This window comes from Theobroma cacao, chromosome 9 (genome assembly GCF_053813885.1).
Source record: "Theobroma cacao isolate CCN51 chromosome 9, ASM5381388v1, whole genome shotgun sequence".
In the NCBI taxonomy this organism is placed as follows: Eukaryota; Viridiplantae; Streptophyta; class Magnoliopsida; order Malvales; family Malvaceae; genus Theobroma; species Theobroma cacao.
In genome coordinates, this window is record NC_142647.1 from 41,390,569 (window position 1) to 41,414,053 (window position 23,485).

The 23,485-nt window shown below is 33.4% G+C and overlaps 1 protein-coding gene and 1 pseudogene across 1 annotated transcript; one reads left to right on the plus strand and one right to left on the minus strand.

The window, feature by feature from the left end:
- The first annotated feature begins 590 nt into the window (after positions 1–590).
- On the plus strand, positions 591–2,637 carry LOC18589868 (alpha/beta-Hydrolases superfamily protein). The gene has a single exon (XM_007015033.3). The coding sequence runs from the start codon at positions 928–930 to the stop codon at positions 2,452–2,454; it is 1,527 nt and encodes a 508-aa protein (XP_007015095.3). The 5' UTR covers positions 591–927; the 3' UTR covers positions 2,455–2,637.
- Positions 2,638–5,636: 2,999 nt separating this feature from the next.
- On the minus strand, positions 5,637–22,668 carry LOC148760976 (uncharacterized; annotated as a pseudogene).
- Between the last annotated feature and the right edge of the window lie 817 nt (positions 22,669–23,485).

Sequence of the window (23,485 nt, forward strand, 5' to 3'; positions counted from 1 at the left end):
TTCAAGGATAAATCTTTTTTTATTATTAGTATTTATGAAACTCATTATTTTAATAGTCACATGATGTGTTTCTAATTGTTATTCATTATATGTAATAAAATTACTCTTTTAATATTTATATAATAAATTTTAGTAACGGTTACTCATTATTCTATTAAAACCTACTTTTGAATAAACATCTTTTTTAACACCATATATAAAATCTTCACAATTCATTGTAAAGAGAGAACTTTTTTAAAACTATTACAATATATTTTTATCTAGAGCTTCTCTTTTTAAATTCTCTCTAATTCTCCTCTATTCACTAATTCTTCACTTATTCACTTCCACCTATCAAGACACGGTACTAAAATTGCTCCACCCTTCCTTTTATTTATTTGTAATATTTCCTCTCCCTTTCAGAAAGAACCCACTGGAAGGCCAAAATTTTCAGCGTGAAGAAGGTGAAAATGACATGTCATTTCCATTATTGTACCTCCTTTATAGTTGCGTCTCAGCTTTCACCAACCATAAATTAATGATCATCCTCGCATATATAAAGCCCATACACTCCAAACACTGATTTCAGTTTGTCTAGAGTATTTTTCACCCATTCAATCGTGGCTAGTGGCATATGTAAGTCCGAACACTTACATTCCTTTCTGTATCATATGATCCACCATTCAATCGTGGCTAGTGGCATGCTTCTCTAGTGGAATAGTACCTCAATTTCACATCAAACCCATCCTCTTCTCATTTTGCTCTGACCTACTGGGCCCCCCTACCCATGCATACAGGCACAGATACACAGACATAAAGCCAATTTACCGGAGTCTTCAACTTATTACCATCATACAACTTTTCTCATATATTCTAGACTTCTGCTTCACATCCTTAGTATTCCAGCACAAAGGTCCCAAACTTCCGCTTCATATAATCTAAACTTTCATGGCTACGCGGCTTTTCTCTCTAAAGAACCATCCAAAGTGCACCCTCGACCCTACCTTTCAAGGTGCCTTACCAAAATGCAAATTGAACAAAAAAACCAAAAATTTTATCTTCCAATACAAGCCCTGTTTTCCAAGTTCATCAACATGTATCAAACGTTCAACATCCTTGTCAAGTTTAACTCCACAGCTAGAAGAAGCTTTAGTTTTAGAAGAAGACGAGAGGCCTCTTTGCCAAATCTGGAAGGAAATTCAGGGCTGCAACGATTGGGATGGACTACTAGACCCCATGAATCCTCATCTCCGCAGAGAAATCATCCGCTATGGTGAATTTGCACAAGCATGCTATGATTCTTTCGACTTTGATCCTCACTCCAAGTACTGTGGTTCCTGCAAATACCAAGGAGCCCATTTCTTTGAAAAGCTTGGAATGGCAGACCGTGGCTACCAAATCAGTAGATACCTCTATGCTACCTCGAATATCAATCTCCCAAACTTTTTCCAGAAATCTAATCTAAGCAGTGTATGGAGCACCCATGCAAACTGGATGGGGTACGTAGCCGTATGCACTGACGAAGATGAGATCAAACGGCTAGGAAGGCGCGATATTGTCATTTCTTGGAGAGGTACCGTAACATACCTTGAATGGATTTATGATCTCAAAGATATTCTTCATCAAGCAAATTTCACCAAGGACCCTTCTATTAAAATGGAATTGGGGTTTTATGACTTGTACACCAAGAAAGAAAACGCTTGCAACTATTGCTCATTTTCGGCTCGTGAACAAGTGTTGGCTGAGATTAAAAGGCTTCTTGAATACTATGATGGAGAAGAAATTAGTATTACAATCACAGGGCATAGCCTTGGGGCAGCTTTGGCTTTAATCACAGCTTATGATATTGCGGAATTGGGGCTTAATCTTGTTGAAGAAGGAGAGCTTAGCAATAAAGTACCAATTACAGTTTACTCTTTTGCCGGTCCTCGAGTAGGCAATCTTAAGTTTAAGGAAAGGTGTGACGAGCTTGGAGTTAAGGTACTTAGAGCTGTAAATGTGCATGATAAAGTACCAACAGTGCCAGGGATTTTTGCTAATGAGAAGCTTCAATTTCAAAAGTATTTAGAAGAGGCTGTATCTTTTCCTTGGAGTTATGCACATGTCGGGGTGGAATTGGCATTGGATCACACCTGTAGCCCATTTCTCAAGTCCACCAACGACCTTGCTTGTGCACACAATCTTGAGGCCCATTTACACTTGCTCGACGGCTACCATGGGAAAGGGCGACGGTTTTGCTTGGCTAATAAAAGGGACATTGCCCTTGTTAACAAGGATAGCAACTTCTTGAAGAGCGATTATGGGGTGCCACCCTATTGGCGGCAGGACGAGAATAAAGGAATGGTAAGGAATAGCGATGGCCGTTGGGTTTTGCCGGAGAGACCCAGAGTGGAGGCCCATCCACATGATATCTCCCACCACCTTGAAAAAATCCTTAAGGTTGCTTCGACTTCTTCACAATCGAAAGATGCATAATGTTTCGTAGTAGTTAGACACTGATGTTTGATGTCAATGCTCAACTATGAAGATTCTTTTTTTTCTTTCTTCTTTTGTGGTTTTGTTCTTGTGCCCCATAATTTGTACATTTTAAATCTGCACTTACTCATTGCGCCATTTTCTTTGATATGATAAGACATAACACAGAAATGTGGACCTCCATTGATTATTTTCTTTAGAGGCTGTTAATGTGCAAACTTAATCGTCTGTTGTTCTACCTCAGTCTATAAAAGCCAAATATGAAAACTGAAAGCCTTATCCTCACATCTATATTCAAAGTGCAGTAGGTAGCAATCCCATCAACCACTGTCCTTATTGACTGAGGTATAATACTCAAACTAGATTACTACAATTCTCCAATGAAAGCACAGGAGAGATCTGCAGACCTCTTTGTAGTTTAGATTATTTAAACATTAAATGTACTTAACGAAAAATAAAATTGAAACCTTTCCAAGTTTTCCAACACAAAGCCAACAAGAGTTTATCTTGTTTGAATCATAAAGGCAACCCAACCCAAGATACCGGCGTCCAATTAGCTTAAATAGTAGAAGCGGAGCTAGATTTTTATTATTTTTTCTTCGAGACAAAAAGAAAAAACACATGAACACCAAAGGTTTGGCTGCCGCCAGTCTCATTTGCTTCACATATCACCAAAGCTAGTTTGTACTTTATTTGTTTTATGAACAATTCAAATTTTGTTCCCTTTTTTTTTTTCTCTTGAAAAAGGAACATTATTCAGCTGCCGTACCTATCCCTAATTAAACATCTACACTTACGACTAAGATACTTTTTTTTTTCTCTTTCCTTGGGTAGGAAAAAAAAAACGAAAGAAAAGAAAACAGAGAAAAAGAAGGGAAGAGTAAAAATAGAAATCTAATTGAATAATAATTTAATTGACAAAAAATGAATAGATTAAAAAATTATTAATATGATTAATGTAAAGAAAGATAAAAATTATTCAATTAATTTTAATTATTAATATGTATAAAAATATTTTGAATGATTTTAAAACCTATATTTATTGTGTGCTATGTTCCAGATATAATATTTTTATACATAATTGTATAAATAAATGATGATATTTACATCCAATTCCATGACTAAAATTGGCACCCAATTACCTCACGCTAGAGACCTTTACTTTCCGCAGGTCCTGATGGTTGATCACCCATCACTTTCTTTTATTTTCATAAACAGCATGCCACACATTAAGAAGTGCAATGATGATATCTCCACTATTAAAGTCTTCCAGATATATACGCCTTTTTGCATCTAAAAGGAGGTAACAAACAACATGATTCACATGCCAGTTTTCCCACTCTTTCTTCACGTTTTTCTTCGACAAACAAGAATGCTTTTTTGCTTCTTTTAACGAAATATCCAACATACCCGGCCGGCAGGTCATCCTAGGTCTTTAATCAAATTAGTGATTTCTTCATTAAAAATAATTGAATAGAAATTAAATTCTAATAAATATGTAAAAATATTATTTATAACAAAATTTAATTTTTATTTTTTCATTTTTAATAAGGAATGTTGTGAACTAAATTTAAGTGGCTTTATTTAAGTATTGTACACCCAGTCAACGTTAAAATTATAATGACCCTATGCTAAAACTGGAGTCCGAAGATCACAAACTATTTATGCTGTAGAGATGTACAAACTTACTAAATCAACCAAGCTCTTTAACAAAACAAGAATACTTGCTTTCTTGTTATTGCAACTAAAAAGGGGAAAAATCCATAGAAGAATGTTACAAAAGTTTTTCTTTTTGAGGAAATTGTGAAAAATGGTCAACTTCATAAAGTCATTTCAAAAATAGCCCATAATATAAAGTTAATTGTTTTTACTCAATTTTGTCATGATTTGACAAAAATGTCCTTAAAACCATTTTAGATAAATTAAACCATTTATCACAATTTTTCCTACTAATTTCTCTCTCCGGCATCCATTTGTTGTGCTCTAGATTTCTCTCTCTAAGCCATCTAGCTTTTCTAAATTTATCAATTTCTCTCCACCACATCTGTCTACTGTGCTCCAAATTTCTCTCTCCCACCATCTAGCTCTATCTAATTTTACCACCATCGTCATCTTTCTCTGTCTATTTCTCGTCATATCGTCATCAATTTACAAATCGAAGAGCAAAAATGACATCAATATTTGTTCTTGGGTTTATTGATTTACATTCACAAATCTCAAAATAGATGGGTTAAAGTTATATAAGTAAAATTTGTAAATTAGAACATTGCCTAAAGTTGTTACATATCATGCCTGCATGTAACAATTCTAATGCATTTGGCCTGTAACAAATCTATTGAATATGACATGGTTTAAATATGATATGTAACTTGATTTCTATTTTTGTATTTCACTAGGACATAAACTCTTGGAGTTAAACACCTTAAATACGGAGTGCACTAACATTTTTTTTAACATGGTGTGTAACAATTTTTTTTCAACATGATGTGTAACTTGGTTTCTATCTTTGTATTTCACTAGGATATAAACTGTTGAAGTTAAACACCTTAAACATGACGTGTAATAATTTCTTTTTTCAACATGGCTTATAACAACTTTTTTTTTTATCATGGCGTGTAACTTGGTCTCTATTTTTGTTTTTTACTAAGACATAAACTTTTGGAGTTAAACGCCTTAAATATGGCGTGTTGCATACCACCAGTACATCTTTAGTAATGCTGCTATCAAGGCTTTGGAATCCTTCCGCAACAACCCCACCAACTACAGACAAAAAAACAAAAGGCTTGTAGAAAACTAAAATAGCTTTATCTCCACTTTTCTTTTTCTTTTTCTCCATTTGTTCGTTTGTATGTGTCAGAGGATGATTATGATGATGACCCTTTTTTCCCTTTTTCATCATTTCTTTTATAATTTAAATTTGTTGTTGTTAACTTTTGCACGTCTATATCATTATTCCTGAGTAGTGGTGGTGTTGATTTTGTCTTTCTAAAAAAACAACATTTTTTTCCAACACACAGGTTTCATTAAAGTTAATTTTGTTTTAAAATTTTTTTCTTGGCTAAAACCAATAAAAATTAAGAAGAGAATTATTTTAGAAAATACCTTATCTGTGAGAGTTAAAAAAATTCGCTCATTTTTTTTTTAAAAAATGAAAAGCTTATCCATTAATCACATAAAACTACCTACTTTAAGGCAACTTTGTCTTGCTCTAAGACCGTCTTTATAAAGTTCATAACAATCGATGCCAACTTAGTTTGATGTGAGGTGTATCCCTGATTGGCTCCTTCCATGATGTGTAACTTGTGATTAAGTTTAATCTTGGCAATTTCCAATACATCTTCAATGGGAATTATCTCATTAGTAGATCCATGGACTGTCAAGATCTGACATTCTTTGTCAATCTTAAGGCAAGCTTCATGCATATCTGTTCTTAAACATTCCATCAAACTTTCCTTAGTCAGACGATATTCAGCATCTCCTATCTTTTTTTTTTTTGGAAAAGTTATTTATTAACACTAAGCCACCGTGCCATTGGGAGTCTTTAACTGTTTGCTAAAGACTCTCCTTAGCATAATACATTTGGTTTGTGCGACAAAGATATATACACTTACAACCAGAGACTGCATGAGCAGTTCCTTTACAATTTCCTTTTGTAACACCCCTTATTTTTTGATATAGCCTAAATGTGATGTTGGCCAAGTGATTTGATGAGTAAACTTGAAAATTTGATGTATATGCTTGTAAAGAAAGCATGTGGTCTATAGAAAAAGACTTTGAATTTCAATGTGCATTGAGGATTCTAATAATATGATAAAATAGTTTAGCTAATTGGCAAGCTAAATTGAATTTTTTATGTATCTGTTTAAGAGTTTAAGGGTATGCCTATGTCCATAGAACAATAAATATGATATATGAGCATGTGAAGGCCCAAAATAATGTTGTGCATATGTTTGGCACATGAATGGTATAGTGCATTGTTTGGCACTTAGATGAATATTATACTTAAGCAAAACTATGCTAAGTTTTGATTTATATACTATGTGACATAGTGCATAATGAAGATTTGAAACTGTGTGATGAGTTTATGCTTTGATGTTGAGCATTCTTGATGAATTGAGGTGAAAATGATAATTGTGATACTTAGAACACAAAACCTTAAGGCTTAGCTAAATTTTGAGGAATGGGTGATAAATCTTGAAATTTGAAATTTGCATTGAGATTTGATTGTGTGCTTGAGTATATGAATGAGGATTATGAGTTAAGATAGTCATTTTGAAGTATGACTTAAATAAGAAATGATTTTTGAGGTGTTGAAGTTCAGATTTTTAGAAGTTGAAGTATAGAAGAAGTGTAATTTGGGCAAGATGTATCAATACATTAGCAAATGTATTGATACATTCTTGATATGGTGAACATCTATTGATACATTGACCAATGTATCGATAAATTTAAAGCCGAGAATAATCTAAATAACATGTATCGATACATGTTCTCATGTATCGATGCATTTAAGGGGGGATTCGTTAAGAATATATCGATACATTTTCAAATGTATAGAGGGGATTCGTTAAGAATGTATCGATACATTTCCAAATGTATAGATACATCCCTGTATGAAGGTAAAATAAAAAAAGGTTTCGGGGCATTCGGTCTATTTTAAGAGAAAACCCATTTTTTCTTTTTCTTTCTCTATCCCAATGGAAACCTTAAGCCCCCAAATGGCATTTGGAGCCTATTTAAGCTAGATCTAAGCTCAGAAAATCAATCCAGAGGTAAGATTACATGTTTTTACCGATTCATTTTCGATTTAATTGGTTAATAACCTTGGATTTAAATATTTTCAGATTTGGTCAAAATTTCTCCCCTTGAGTTTATTGGAGATTTGAAGCCTAGATTTGGACAACCTAGCTTCTAAGGTAAGGTTTTAGCTCATTTGTTGAAAGAATGAGCATGTATATGAAATTTTGGTATTTTTGAAAAGTTGGGATATTTTCAACAGTTAGGAAACAATTATTTTTATGATGTTTTGATTTGTTCAAGGGGAGAATGGAGGCTATTAATGTGTTTGTGAGCTAGAGGATGGCTGAAGGCTAAAAGTTGAGTTTGATTTTGGTGTGCTTCCGATTGTCAAGGTGAGTTGGATTTAATTAAATGCATGTGATGCATCTCACATAATGTATGTGCTGCCATGGTACTTAAATGTTATGTGTATGCCTAGAGGAGAATGCCTAGGTTAAAGAATTGATATGTATGATATGTGTGTGTGTGTGTGTGTGTGTGTGTGTGTGTGTGTGTGTGTGTGTATGTTTGCCTAGAGTTGCATGCCTAAGCTAGAGAACAAATATGATTGTGTGCCTAGATAAGGATGCCTACGCTAATTAGTTATCAGAGATAAGAAATTTGTGTTTATGTGATTTGTGGTGAACCACAACGTGGCATTGTGTTAGAACCCATGATTTGTAGGACCTAGAGCGAGAGGCCTACACAAGGTGTGATATGAAATATGGATTAAGGACTGTGCCAAAATTATGATGAATGGGCTGCCAAGTAGGTATATGGCCTGATATGTGTTTAGGTTAATGGTACAACGATTGAGTGATATTAAATATGTGAGGCCGAAGGGCCATGATTACTTATGGACATGATATAGGCATAAATGCCCACATATTCGTGGTTGATTTGGGGATATGCATAAGGTTGTTAAGCCACGATTGATTGGATTGAATATGATGAATACTCATGTGGGGTTAAAGGCATGAGGTCCTATGGCCTTATTATGTTTCGTTTGATAATGCATTAGAAATTTGAAGGCACTTAGAATTGTACCAAGCTTAGAGATAATTGAAGCTCATTGAATTTGAAATATGATTTGAAATGGAAATATGGAATGTTAGAAACTTGATGGCTTGATTTGTGGATATGTGTTCTGTCCGAAAGATGAATTTCGGATGTTTATTTGATTTGAGGTTGAGTGGAGCCCCACGCCCTGTGACTATATGTGTGCTTGCATGGATGGTGGTAAGTAGGGACGATGATATTAGTCCCACATGTGATTCTTGCCTACAGTGTTTTGATCCCGCTCATTTGAGAATACTTTTGGTGATGCCGATCGTCAGGAGATTACTTCGATCGATGATTTTGATTCTCCACCAATTGCTTTGGCACGTGTGTGATTTGTTCTTCGCTAGTTACTTTGGCACTGTGCTTGATTTGATTTTCTACTAGTGACTTTGCCTTAAGCGTGATTTGTTCTCCACTGGTTGGCCACCGTGTGTGATTTGACGATGACCAGGGTAGGACCACTCATTTGATTTCATTTGACTATGACGATATGCATCAAGTATGGCATGACTTGATTTGAATATGAAATTATGTGACTGACTGTGAATGATATTTGTTGAAAAGCTTGAGATAAGCAATTTATATGTAAATGAAATTTGAGGTTGGGCTTGACAACTAAGGTGTGCCTATGAAGCCTAGTTTGATGGTAATGGCTTTAAGGGTAAGCCTTGAATTGATATGATTTGATGTGAGGATACAGAACTTGTAAATTATGGATACGATACGCCGTTGAGATGTAATCTGGCAAGGATTAATATGATAAGTTGTGCATGTAGGATATTAAGATGATCCTTGCACATTTTGAATTGGAGATGTTTGAAAATGAATATAGTATGGCTAGAAAGGCCTAAATATATAATTTATATATGAAACATTATGTTATTACAATATCCCCTCATTGAGTATTAGATGACTCACCTCTTTGTTGTACCATGTGCAGACAAGATAAGCTATGGGGTTGTGTGGCAAGTGTCATCGATTGGACGGACACATAATTGGCATTTGGTAGGTTTCCTTCCCATTGTGTCACTCCGCAGAGTTTGTATGGGCCTTCCACCTTCCAAGTTGGTTAGTTTGTAAAATATGTTAGACATGATGTGCCGTTTGAATTGTATAATGGTTGTTATGTGTGAATTCGATTTGATGGCCAATGTATGGCCTTTGAATATTTGTATGGATTGTGAGCCAGGGATAATGTAATATATCTTAATTTTATTATGACTATTTGCTTATTAAATCCCTTGGCACTTGTGTTGCATGATTTTGGATTCTATGGCTAGCTCATGTGTAGTAGGCTTGCCTGCTAAGCTCGCGCTAATCACGAACCCCCAAGTTAGGTCGTGACACCTTTCCTATTGTGACCTACAAAGAAGTCAAGTAGCTTTCAACCTTTCATTTAAGTGTTATACAAAAAGTGACATGGACTCAAAGTACCATCCAACAGAACAACTACAACTCCCCTAACCCAAAAATCCAAGATAAATGTGGCTATTCAAAACAAAAAAGAGACAGCAACTTATCTCATACAAAGAGTCTTCAAGACAAAGAAAACAAGATATCTAGGTGCAGCAAGTTCACAAACCAATACGCAATAGCAAGCTAGAAGGATAACCCAAACACAACAGAGAGGCATCGGGATTTGGAGAATGAAATGCTCCTCATCCCATAGAGTAACAGGAAATGCCACCCTTATAAGGACTAACCACAACAACCAAACATGTAATCAAAGGGCATTTTGACAAGCACCCTATTCTTAATCCCCTTAGCACCACGCATTTAAAACATCTATCGAAACCACAACATCTAGTTCACAACCAAACTAATCATCAGAAAAGAAACTGATAGCAAACAACAAAGCAAATCAAACCAGCTTGTATAGAAACTAGCAAGCAAAGCAAAATCCTAACACAACTCCACACGCCATCCCACACAAGCATTAAAAACTAGGGCATTTTAATAGCACCCTGCACTCAATCCCAGGAGCACCACACATTCAAAAATCCATCCAAACCACCACATCCAATTCACAAATAAACCAATCATCAGGAAGGAAACAAATCACATACAACAAATCACATTTGACCAGCTTGAACAAAACCTAGCAAGCAAAGCAAAATCTTTACCCAACTCCACAGTCATCCTACCTTTTTTTTCTCTGCAACATTACAACTCCCCAATCCAAGAAAGACTCCACAAGCAACACAAAAAGCAAAGAGAGCCTAGTAAGTCAAATTGAAAGCAAAGAAGGTCCAGTAACTCTTATCAACATTTCGCCAAACAAGCCCCCACTCTGTAACCCTTCCCTTTCTCACCTTGAGAACAAATAAAATCAACCTTCCTATGCCCCTTCAACCATTATGACTCCACTAGCAACCTTAACCAACCCATCATTTCAAATCGTACACAGTATCATAGACTTAGGATCTTTTATTGAATACCCCATTGCCTCTTTTCTTTTCTTTTCCACCTTCCCCCCTTTTTTTCTCTCTTACTCTTTTTTTCCTTTCACTTTTATTCTTATTATCTTATCAATTTTTCATCTTTGTTCTCCTTTTTTCTTTTTTCTTTTTTTTCTTTTTTTTTCTTTTCCTTTTTTTAACCTATTTAAAACAGAAATGGCACAAAACATATAAACATGCCAACAAAACAAGCACATCAATGCATAAACAGTCACACCTCTTTACAGAGAATAAACCTTATGCTTGCACATAGTATTGAGCCCCTATTCCCTTCATTTTCTAGAAACAGCCCTTGTAATCCCATCCAATAGATAAAACAAAAAGAACACGACTCCCAAGAAAATCTTGTCAAAACAACCTCACTCCCCACCTATCCCAAATAAAACAAAAAAAGTCTTGAAAAAAATTCAACCCGACATACCCATCCCCTAAAACCAGAAATATCTCCACTCACACACCTCTTCCCAATATTACACTTCAAAGACAGCACAAACTGTCAAGCCCTACTCTATTATATACTTGTCATGTCATTCATGTGCTTGATAGAATGTTTGCATAAGTGAATGTATCGAAAAATCGTTAAAAGTCGATATTATACCTAATGGTACAATTAAGTTGATTAAAGCCTTGAATTGGTTCAAATAGAGATTTTAAGATGCATTTAAGAGTTATTGAACCTTAGAATGTTTTAATATGATGATTCAAAATTTGAGGATTGATTTGGAGTTAATTCGAAAATTTTCATAACGTAGAGGCAAAATGGTTATTTTGCCACCCAAGGGCAAAATGGAAATGTTGGATGATATTTGACTAAATTTGATTAATTAGAGCATTATTTGAATTTGAGAACTGAAAAATTTTAATTTCGACATTTTTCCAAACATAGGGGCAAAACGGTCATTTTAGATGTCCACGGGGACGTAATTGGAATTTTTGAAATTTAACACCACCATGACACTTGTCAAACCCCTGAATTTCACTCATTATTTTTTTAAAGTGAGAGATTATATGTGATGAGACTGAAATAATTAATTATTAAGTTTTAAGCATAGACCAATTACATGGTGACACGTGGTAAATTTTAATCATTTTATAATTCCCTTTAAAAAAATAGCACACACTCCTCCAAAATCACTCTTATGGTCGGCCAAGTAAGGGAACAAAGAGAAAAAGAGAAGAACAAACCCTAGGAAGGAAAATTCAAGAGAAATTGTTAGATTTCAAGGAATCAAGCAAGTAAAGGTAAGATTTTTTAATTTTAGCTTGTAATCTACCTTTCCCATGCATTCTTTTTCATTCTCCATGGCCGAAATTCAAGTTTTCAAGAGGGAACCTTTGCTGGCCAAACCTAGAGAGAGAGGTTTTGGTGATGAATTTTGCTGGATTTCATAATATCCTAGTGTTTTTAGTCATTTTGTGATCTTTGGAAGGAAAAATAAGCAAGAAAATCACATGTTCTTCAGCCACCCTCATTTGGCCGAATTTTCTATATGGCATGTTGATGATGGATTTGGTTATATTTCATGTTATTTAGCTAGGAATTGATGAATTATGGTATTGGATATCGAAACCGGTTATTGAAAAGTATAGTTCCTTTAGAAATGGCTTGGTGGAAAATGAGAAAATCATAGTAAATGGACTTGGATTTGATTCCTAATGATATATATATGGATTTAAAAGACTGTGTAGACATTGATTAGTATGTTACTTCAGAATCGGAATGAATTTCAGAAAATGGTGAAGTTAGTCAAAAATCAAGTTCATTGTAATGCTTTGGTGTATTAGATTATTGGGAGTGTAATGAATATATCTGGAGTTGAATCAGATGTTTTGGTTAAATCAATGGTGTATAGTTCGAATTAGGTCGAATGCAAATTCAGTCCGATCATAATTGAACCCACGTAGAATACCGTCTTTAAGTGATTATTTGGACAATTCTCATTCAATGTCATGCATTCATATAGAGCCTGAAATAGTTTTATAACAGTTTGGCACAAATATATTGAATTACGTGTCGTGTATTATGTATAAGTGGTGAGCCCTCTGATAAGGGTAAAGATGTTGTGTCTGAAGATCGAGAATATGAGTACTCCTACCACTCCAAACTCCCGTTACTGTGAGTAATAAGATGTTCATCTTAATTATCTAAAGTGGTTTATACTTGTTTTAAGATTTTAAAGAATAAGGCACTTAATTTGTAAATTATTATGTTTTACATTTTAAATGTTGGTTAAATGAATGAGATTTATAAATTATTCTGAAACTAAATGTTGATTTTCGAAATAGAGTAAGTGGAGGCTATATATTCGTATTATATATATATATATATATATATATACATGATTTGAATTGATGGCTTATGAAATTGTGGTAGCATGAATGGCTGAAATTGTAGTTTTGTGAATTATATAAATTATTTTGTCATACATTGACAAGTTGGACAGTACTATATTAGCCATTTTATGCTGCCAAAATTTTATTAATTTGGTGGGTTATGTATTTAGCTTACTGTAGTGGGCGGGTTTCCGTGGACCAACCTATTAGAGGGGTACGGTAAACCCCGTTATATTTTACCTTAGTATGAGAGGCGCGGAGGGTATCTCCTAAGGTAAGTTTAGAGTTCACTTCACGCCGAACTACCACATGAGGATGAAACGCAACCAACACCAAGGAATGGTTATATTTTAAAAGTAAAAACATGTTTATGGGTATATGTCGTTTTAACATTCTTAACGGACTCGGTTGGATGCTTGGGCCGAGGTGTCCCCAAGTATGAGTTTTGGCACAAGCCAAGTTTTTAAAAGAATCATAAGCCTTGTTGATTATTTTGATGAAATGTAATTGTTTTATATGAATTGAAATGAGTTTTGGAATGTTATGAATTATATTATGATTGGATGATTTAACTGTCTCCATTTCCTCGACTTTAGATGTTATAGATGAATTTTGCTTACTCACTGGGTTTATAAAAACTCACCCTTTTTCTCACCCATTTCAAGCTCAGGATAGTCTGTAGATAGCTGATTTCGTCGAGGATCTACTTTAGGATTTACATCCTTAGAAATCGAAGCTTTACCCTTTTGTACATATTTGTTTATTTTGGGGGCCCACATGTCATTGTAGAATATTTTGTATACTTGGTTGCGTGTGCCACTGTATGTATGAATTTATTTTACTTTTACGCTACAAAAATTATTCATGCAGGATTCTATAAATATTGTTTTATAAGAAAATGAAATATTTTATTCAATATTTTTATTTAGTTTGATTAGTCATAATTTCATTCTTAATGGATGATTTAGATTACTAAAATTATTTTTAGATAAGAAATGTATACTTTTCAATTGTATGCTGTATTTTTACCAAGTTTCAAAATTTTTGTGTAAAAATGATCAAAATACCCCTGTGTGGTAGAAATTATTTTTTTGTTTGTTTTGATTTAAAAATAGTTTATATTCCCTTAAAACATTATATTTAATAACTATTGCTCATAGAAAAGATGTAAAATAGATGCGAGAACCTTATGAGGTTTCGGTCAATATTTCGGATAATAAATGTCTATCAAGACATCGCGGCGGATGTCACGAGCTCGAAGGGAGTACCGAGTCGTGACACAAACCTCCTGAGAAAAAAACAACAAAAGGACACTTAAACAGGAAGTCAACATCAAAAACGATCATTTGATCTCAACAAAATGCACTTGAACCACAAAATTCAATTGCTTGATTTTTGTTTTGTTTTTTTGTTTTTGGTTTCTTTTTTGAGAATTCACACTCAATTTTTTTTTTCCTTGCCTCTTTTTTCCTTTTTTGTTTTCATTTTCTTATCGAGATCCTTACTTACTATTGGCTTCAACTCACCCACAAGCTTGTCCTCCATTTGTGGATCTTAAAAACCTTGTACATCAACAAAAAAAAAAAAATTACAACAACAAGTAAACAGGTTAAATCCTTTAAGTAAGAGAAAATATCATCACACGGCACAAAAAACTTCTACATGCACCACCTTAAAACTTAACCTACTCAACCATCTACAATAAGTCAACTCTTCTCTCCACTCTTTCCTTTGCAAGCTCATCCACCAAATTATATGCAAAACTATTTACCTTGAGACCTTCCCACTGCCCAACTTGACTTCTAAGGCTTTTAATGCCAAAATTAGCCTTTTCATTCTCCATGAAGCTTTGTCCGGATTAACAACCCAGTGAACATTTTTTGATGAATTGCTTTCAACTACAAGCCTCACTCTATCCTTCCATTTAGACATTATAAAAATCTTAAGAGCCTCTTTAATTGCCATTTCTTCTATTGTATTCACATCCATAACCCCAACCACCTTAGATAACATGACTTTCACTGTTCCATCTTCACCTCTAAAAATCCCTTATCCCTGCTGGCGTTGGAGATCCACAAACTACCCAATCCATATTAAATTTAAAGGTTCCACTTAAGGGGTTTCTCCAACTGGTAGTGACTCTCAATCTCGTCTCCCTCTGCCTGATATGAATCACACTTGGGTTTTTTATCATCCCCAACATCTGGCCACTTTGCCTTTGCCACCATGCAAGCCTTGTTTCAGCCTAATCAAGACAGGGGTTTCCATACCACACTATACCTTAAAGACCATTTCATTTCTCATTAACCAAATGGTCCACCTTATCGCGAAAAAAGCCAACCTCTATAATTCTATTTCTATTTTGGACCATGTCATTCTACTAAAAAAAATGGCATTGCTTTTTCGTGGGCCACCCATTGCACACCCCATTGTTCACCCTATCTTACCCAAACCCTTCAAGTTTCAAAACACTCGAAGAACAAACGATCGACAGTTTCAATTTTTCCTTTATATAAAAGACACAAAGCTGAGTCGACTCTCATCAGTCCCCTTTTAACCAACTCTGCTTTCATTACCATTCTCCTTATAATGACTCTCCATCAAAAAACTTCAACCTTCAAAGGTGCCAACCCAGTCCACACTCTTTTCTACACTTCTTGGACATTGTTATTCTAGCTTGCCACCATTTTATAAAAAGACAACCAAATATTCACCTCCCAAGGTCCATCTCCTTATCATCCTATCCTCCAAATTATTAGCTACTAGACTATCTTAAATAACTTGTAGCAATTGTTCCCACTACTCTCTCTTTCACCCAAAAAGCTCCCTCTTCAAATTTATTTCCCATTGCCATTTTTGTTCCTTCACTTTCCCAAACTCTTTAACCATACCCAGTTTATTAACAGGTAAGGAATAAATTCTAAGGAAAACTTTCTTTCAGTCTCACCCTTTGATCCATTCATCCTCCCAATAAGAAAACCTCTTATCATTTCCTAAAATAACCCTATCTTTTCTATGATAACATCGTTTCACCTTTCCTCTTAATTCAAGTGTTTAACAATGTTCCTTCAAATCATTGATTATTTTCTATTTCTCTCCATTCTAAGAATCATAGCTCTACCATCATCACCCTGTTTCTCCACAATTACCTTCTTTCATAAACTTTCAGTTTCATTGGCCATTGCCATATTTCCAAGTCCACTTATTCAACAAAGCAATTTTTTTAACATGTAAATCAATCAACCCAAGTCCGCCATAATATTTATACTTGCAAATACACCCCTAATCAACATAATGAATCTTTTGGTCCGTAAATGTTTCACTACACAAAAATCTTCTCTAAATTTTATCCAATTCTTTTTTCACACCCATTGGCATCTTAAATAGGGACATATAAAAGATGAGCAAGTTAGTCAGCACCTTTGTTATAAGTGTAACACCCCCTATCTTATATATTCTTAACATCCATATATCAAGCCTTCTTAATTATTTGCATAAAGTCCTTTCCCAAGCATTCAACAATGCCTCTCGTCAAATCATAATAGCTAGAAACATTGACAACTATATGGATATATATCTCGATACTTAGAAGCATAAAGAAGCACCACATTACCTCATTAGCTATGCCTAATTACATTTACCACTCGATTTTCCCCAGAAAAATGTTGAATTACAACATGTAAATCATTAACTTCTTAGGAATAGTTATCGTGTTGAAGTGAACCTTCATTGCCACCACTTTCAGCAAAATCAAAATGAAAGACATTAATTCTATTTTTCTTTAAAGCAGTAGCAAGGTTCACCATAGTATTGTAGTCCTTTCTAGATATAAAATTTGTTACAAAATTTGTCAGGTTTTCTTTGATGAAAAGGGCCTTCGTTTTCACAGAAAGATTGTTAAATTATACAATTAGTCCTTATAAATTTAATAATTTGTAAAAATTAAGTCCTTATACTTTTTAAAATTGATAATGTCAGTCCAATTACTAACAGTAATTAATTTTTTCTATTTTCATGCAGGCATGACATTTTCTTGCTAATATGGCATTGAATATGATAATCTATTAATATAATGTGGCATTTTTTTTATCTATTTCACAACACTTTTTTCATTACTTTAAATTATGGAGTACATAAATTCAATTCTTCCTTATCTCACAACACTCTTTCCTTAACTCCTGGAAACTTATTTGTATTTTTTATTTATTTCTTTTCCAATCCTTTTTAAACCTTTACCTCACATTTGAAAATTCTACACTAGCACTTATAAATCTATGTCAGTGCTTGGTCACATCATGTCGACACTACTATTACATCATTCATGAAATGTCACATCATCATTACCGTGTCGTTAGATTCAATGCCACATCAACAAAAAAATGTCACATCAACACAACCAAACACTATTAGATAACAAAGAATTTTTAACGCATTGGACTAACATTTTTAATTTTAAAAAGTACAAGCACATAATGTTTATAAATTATTGTATAAGGACTAAATCTACCATTTTGATAAAGTATAGAGACTAATTACATAATTTAACCTAGAAAAATCTTGTTGCAGAAAGTAAGATTTGATATTTTCAACTCTCACAAGTTAGAATGATGCAGTTTTACTTTTTATCTTGTTATAAAAGTTTGCAAAGGAAATTTATGAGATTAAAAATGATGGGCTCTAATTTGATAACTTTATTTTGATGTTTGGCTTTTCAGAACAAACAATATCAACTCATTATTGCTTTTGACCCATGTTTTTGGAAAGGGAATGGGGATTTTTTTTTTTCTTTTATTCTAAATGGAAGTTTCAAAAATTTTTGGGTGTGAACTACTTTACTTAGATTTGTTTTTCTAGCTAGTCTTAATTGATTATTAATTGATTAAAATTTAACTACATATAAAAGTTAATGATAGAAATGTTAATACCAAACCATAATTAATTAGAGTACTATGCTCAAGAGAAGGTTTCAAAAATCTTTAATTTAACCGTAGTTCAAGTTAATTTTATAGTAGTTTATTAATTGAAAGTGATTCTGTAAATGTGAAAAAAATGGATTATAAACCCTTTTAATATATTCAACACTCTTTATTGAATTTAATCTTTCCTCAGCTGGCTATATCATTCATATATATTCAACACTTTCCCAAAAAGAAAATTTATAGATCAATGTCTTTCAAGTTAAATTCTTTATTATATACTTTAAAAAAAAATTTCTTGGTAAGGGGATAAATCACTAAGTTGAAAACATGCAAGAGCCTATTATTCAATCATCACATTGCAGGACAATTGTATGATTGAATCATCACAGGGCAAGATAATCCTCTTAACTACATGTCCCGCATGCTGGTAACAAATTGACAAACCATCTTGCAAAGTCTGGTGTGGGATGAACTGATGGCCTTCTTTAGATTTTTGATAGCCACCCTTCACGTGAGAATGATTGAGTTCTTGGTGGAATGAGAAGAATGTCAAGGTTGCTTTAAGAAACCTCTTTTCTTGATCTATATGAGTGAATTCACCTTAGGGGTTTGTCCATTCCTGAATATAAAAAATTACTACCAGTTGTAAAGCTTGACAGAGAATCTTTGCCTGAAGTTCTTTTATGGCTTTTTTTATATGGAAAAGGTTTTGAGCAAAGCTCAAGTTGATGCTTTATAATTGCATTGTTGTGTTATTGTTCCTAATTATGTGTTCAAGGCTATTGATGCTCTCATGTCTCAACTCATCCAATGACCTAGTACTAGTGTTATGGCACTCAAAGTTGAATTCTTATGGGTTGCTAAGCTAGTGTTCAGCATGTGGATAAATTCTTACGAATTGCTTATGACAGGGGTGTTGGTTCCACAACTCAATTGGAAAATTTATTATGCTAGGGTTCTTTTTCCTTTCCCTACAAATTTCTTAAAGGTTTCCTTTGTGTACAGGGGTGTTTCTCTTTTTCCCTTTATCTATTCCTTGTTGATTGTTGTGAATGTCTTTTGGGTTTGTACAAGGGGCTGTTTTGATTTCTGTTGTTGTGATTATCTTTGGCTATTGTTTGAGGTTCCGTTAACCTTTGTGTTTACATTGGAGATTGTGAATGTTAGGTGTTTTGAGTGATCAGGGGTGATCTTTTTTTGTAAAGTGATTTTTGTTTGTCTATAGATTTTTGTTTTTGGTGGAGGGAGTGTTGTCGACCTGTTGTTCTAATGTTTATTTTCCCTTTTGATGAATGAATTCCAACTTTTCAAAAAAAAAAAAAAAAGGGAGGAACATAAGCCACTAGACCTAAGTCCATGACTCTAGGAGATTAAATAATCTTAAGCAACATACTAATTACTTTTGGATTTGAAAAACAGGAGAACAAACTTTATACTAGGGAATTGAAGTGTTTGTTGGGGGCTAAAAATGAAGAGGAATGAAAGCTAAAATTTTTTAAAACTAAGACATTGCTTTTAAAGAACAATTAAAAGATTCATAATAGACAATAATTTTATATAAAATATAAACCAAAAGAAATAAGAAAAGAAAGATTCAGAAAAAAGTTGTGCTCGATGATATTTCCTAAATTCATAAAATATAATGCATAAAATATAAATAGTTAATACGATATACATGATTTCACACAATGGTTAAATATATAAATAGTTAAATAATATAAATAAAAAAAGATAAAATAAAACTTTACCTCCTTTTAATTTTATACAATAGTGGTGAATGGTCCTTATCTAGGCTCACAAGTTAAGAAATTTCTTTTAAAAAATGAAGTGTGTTCCAGTAGTGAGTTACATAAGAGAAAGTAAGTAAATATAAAAGAAGAAAAGAGAAAAAGAAAGAGAGAGAAAGAGAAAGAGATGTGAATAAATTTAAGAATTAGAATAAAATTGATTAGGGTTTGTAGGGTCATTTTATTATTTTTATTTATATTAATTATCAAATAAAAAAATTATTTTGAGGAGTATTAAAATATATATAATAAATATATAATTTTAAAAATTTTGGATATGGTCACTAAAAATATATATATAATTATGAAAAGTTTTTAAAATTTTTTACCATAAGCAAATGACACTCCACCCTCTTATATATATATATGAGTTTGAAAGAATTGTATTAGTTTAAATGTTTAGTTTAAGACAAATATGGAGATTAAATATCCCTCAAGAATTTGACTTGTTAGTTTTTAACTTTTAACTTTTTTTCGTAGAATTTTTAAAACGAATATCCAATCTAAAATTAATTGAAAATTGGTGGAGAGACCCTTGTTATACTTATATGTCTATGATACCTATAATTTAACAGATGTGAAATTTCTTTCATTAACTTTAATATTTCCCTTCACGTGTAGAGATCATTGATTTATCACGTGATATGAATCAACAAAAGGATGATATCAAACAACTTTACTTTAATTCATACTACATGATAGGCCTATAATCCATACAAATGAGGGAAGTATTGGAATGGTGATAAATAAAGTCTTTCATTTATTAAATTAAGAATATCTTGAGCATATAAATATGAAAATTGTATCTCAACCTATTGCCATTTTGTCTTGGATTGGATATTCGTTTTAAAACTTCAACATGGTATCAGAGCAAGTGCTACCTTCATTTGTTGGTCCCTTTGTAGACTTCTTTTCTGTTGATTCATGCTATGTGATTGGTCTATGATCTCTACACGTGAGAGTGATCCGTGAAGTAATGATAAAAGAGATTCCACATTTATTAGATAAGGAGTATGTTGAACATATAAATAGAACAATGACATATTTACATATTGGCAATAAATTTTAGGTTGGATATTTATCTTAAAAATTTAATAGTTCTATTTCCACATGTATGTTTTATTTATCTTTAAAAATTATTGTTTTATTCATTGATAATGGCTACAATTGAGCTTAATTGCATGTCACTTCTATATATAAAAATGATTAAGTTGGCTATATTTCTAATCATGTAGACACATAATATATATATATATGTATTTAAATTTACTTATAAAATTTTAAAATATGATCAATGTATTTTCTTTTAATAAAAGTGGGATTTTATTTCATTAAACTTGAATTAATATAGGGAAGCAAACCCCTAACATATCATACATCAGTAATCTCCTAACGTCAACTATAGGATTATTAAAAACAATAAAGTCTTTTGCCATTGTAAAGCCTCTATTTTCCATATGGTCCGCCACAATGTTCCTTTTCCTGTATATATGCATAATCAACACCTCCCATGGCCTTTGCAAAAAGTCTCGAATGGCCTGGATAACATTTAAATGTGCACATGGGTTAGTTGTATTTGCTGTGATGGCTTGTACAACTAATTTGTTATCCACTTAAAGCCAAAACTTCTTTATTCCCATATCCCATGCAATTGATAACCCATAAAAAACCCTCTAAAGTTCTACTCGGTAAATAGAGCATGGACCTAGCTTTACCATATATCCTTTCAACCATGTCCCATTTGTAGATCTAATCACACCACTTTACAATTGCTATCCTAATGGAACGTCTAAAAACACCATCCAAATTAAGCACATACCAATCTCGTGGAGGGGGTTCCACCCAATCAACACTTTTTCTTTCCTTCTAGTTGTATCATAGACCATATCTGATAAAGCAATAATAGAAGCAATGGCTGTTACCATGCTATGTACTATGTTTAGCTTACCTTCAATGGGCACAAACTTTTCCTCAAAAATAAAACTATTTCACCACTTCCACATGTACCAACATGTGGTTCTAAAGACGTTAGACCATGAGGCTTCATACACCGTAAGCTTTTGGTTGCTCAAGTCCCATAATAACCATTCTTCGAAAGGAAGATTGAAGAACTGGGTCTATTTAGATTACGAAACCAATTTCAACTACACAGCATTCTCCACATTACACTCTCAATAAGTGGATAATAGTTTCGGTATCCATACCACACTGTGTATAGAGATCCTTGTCCACTATATGCCCACATTTTCTTTCTTTATTGGTTAGTATCTGACCATGCAAATAATGCAATAAAAACATCTTGATAAGAAATAGGCCATGTCATTTCCATGCAACGTTCCAAAACTCACTTGGCAACACAGCACCATTGTCCGATTCTTCCCTCAAGTATTCATATGCAGAAGATGCAAAGAATATAACAAAAAAAGTAATAGCCAAATAATGCTCATCCACTCTAAACTGTAAAAAAAGGGAAATTAAGTTTGTTACCTTTAGAGCAATTTCTTCAAGCAAACAATGCAACAACTCATTGTTGTTCGACGCCCCATCTTCTGTTAAAAAATCACAGACTAGGACATGTTCAAAGGCATACTCATCCAAATTAATACCATGGACAACCAATGACTCCTCACCAAACGAAAGATTCTTCCAGAATCTAACATTCATCCTATCACCTAAAGCCCATCTAAGGTTGGCTATAAAAATTGGCCATAAAAGGCTTAATGATGACCATAATGCTAATGCACCATTACGATGAATGCTCCCAAGACGTCGATCTACATCAAACCCATACTCACCTTTCATGACTTGCACCCATAATGCATCAGGTCTTGTAAAAAGTTGCCAGACTAATTTCAAGAGAATGGCATCATTCATATGAAGATGTCGAATCCCTATACCTTCTTTTTGTTTTAGTCTATATAAATACAACCATATAATCAAATAAACTTTTTTTATTACTAAAATTTCCCCCACAAATAAATTTTCTATACAATGCCTCAATCTTCTTACAAATTCCTACTGGAATAGAGACCATTTGCATAACATAGAATGGTATCGTCATCAAGACAAACTTCACCAACGTAAGCTTCCTAACAAAAGATAAAGATATTGTTGTCCAACTACTCAATCGACTTCTCACTTTATCAATCAAATAGTTAAAATCATTCAAACCTTTCTTACCATTAATCAATGAAACTCTAAGATATTTCCCCACATCCTTGGTAAAACAAAACTCATACACGTTTTCAACTCATTAATATAGTTTATGTCAATATTCTTAAAACAATAGAAAATAGATTTTTCCACACTTACCTTCTCACCTAAGCAGACACAAAATCATTTAATACTCCTTTAATAATTCCATTTGCGAGGTCAAAGTTTCTGCAAAAAGAATGAGTTCATTTATAAAAAATAAGTGTGACAATGGAAGGCATTTAAGACTCAATTTAACTGGTTTCCATAATCTTTGGGAAACTGCTTTATTAATTCCGTGTAAAAGCCTCTCCATGCAAAGCACAAAAACGTAAAGAGACATCAAATTTCCTTACCTTACACCTATAGATAGGATGGATGCATCAGATTGCTCACCATTCCAAAAAAGTTTTGTAGCTTCTCCAACTTCTAACTAGGACATCAATTATCTTCCCAATAATGTTAGCATCTAACATGGTGTCATATATGAACTCCTAAC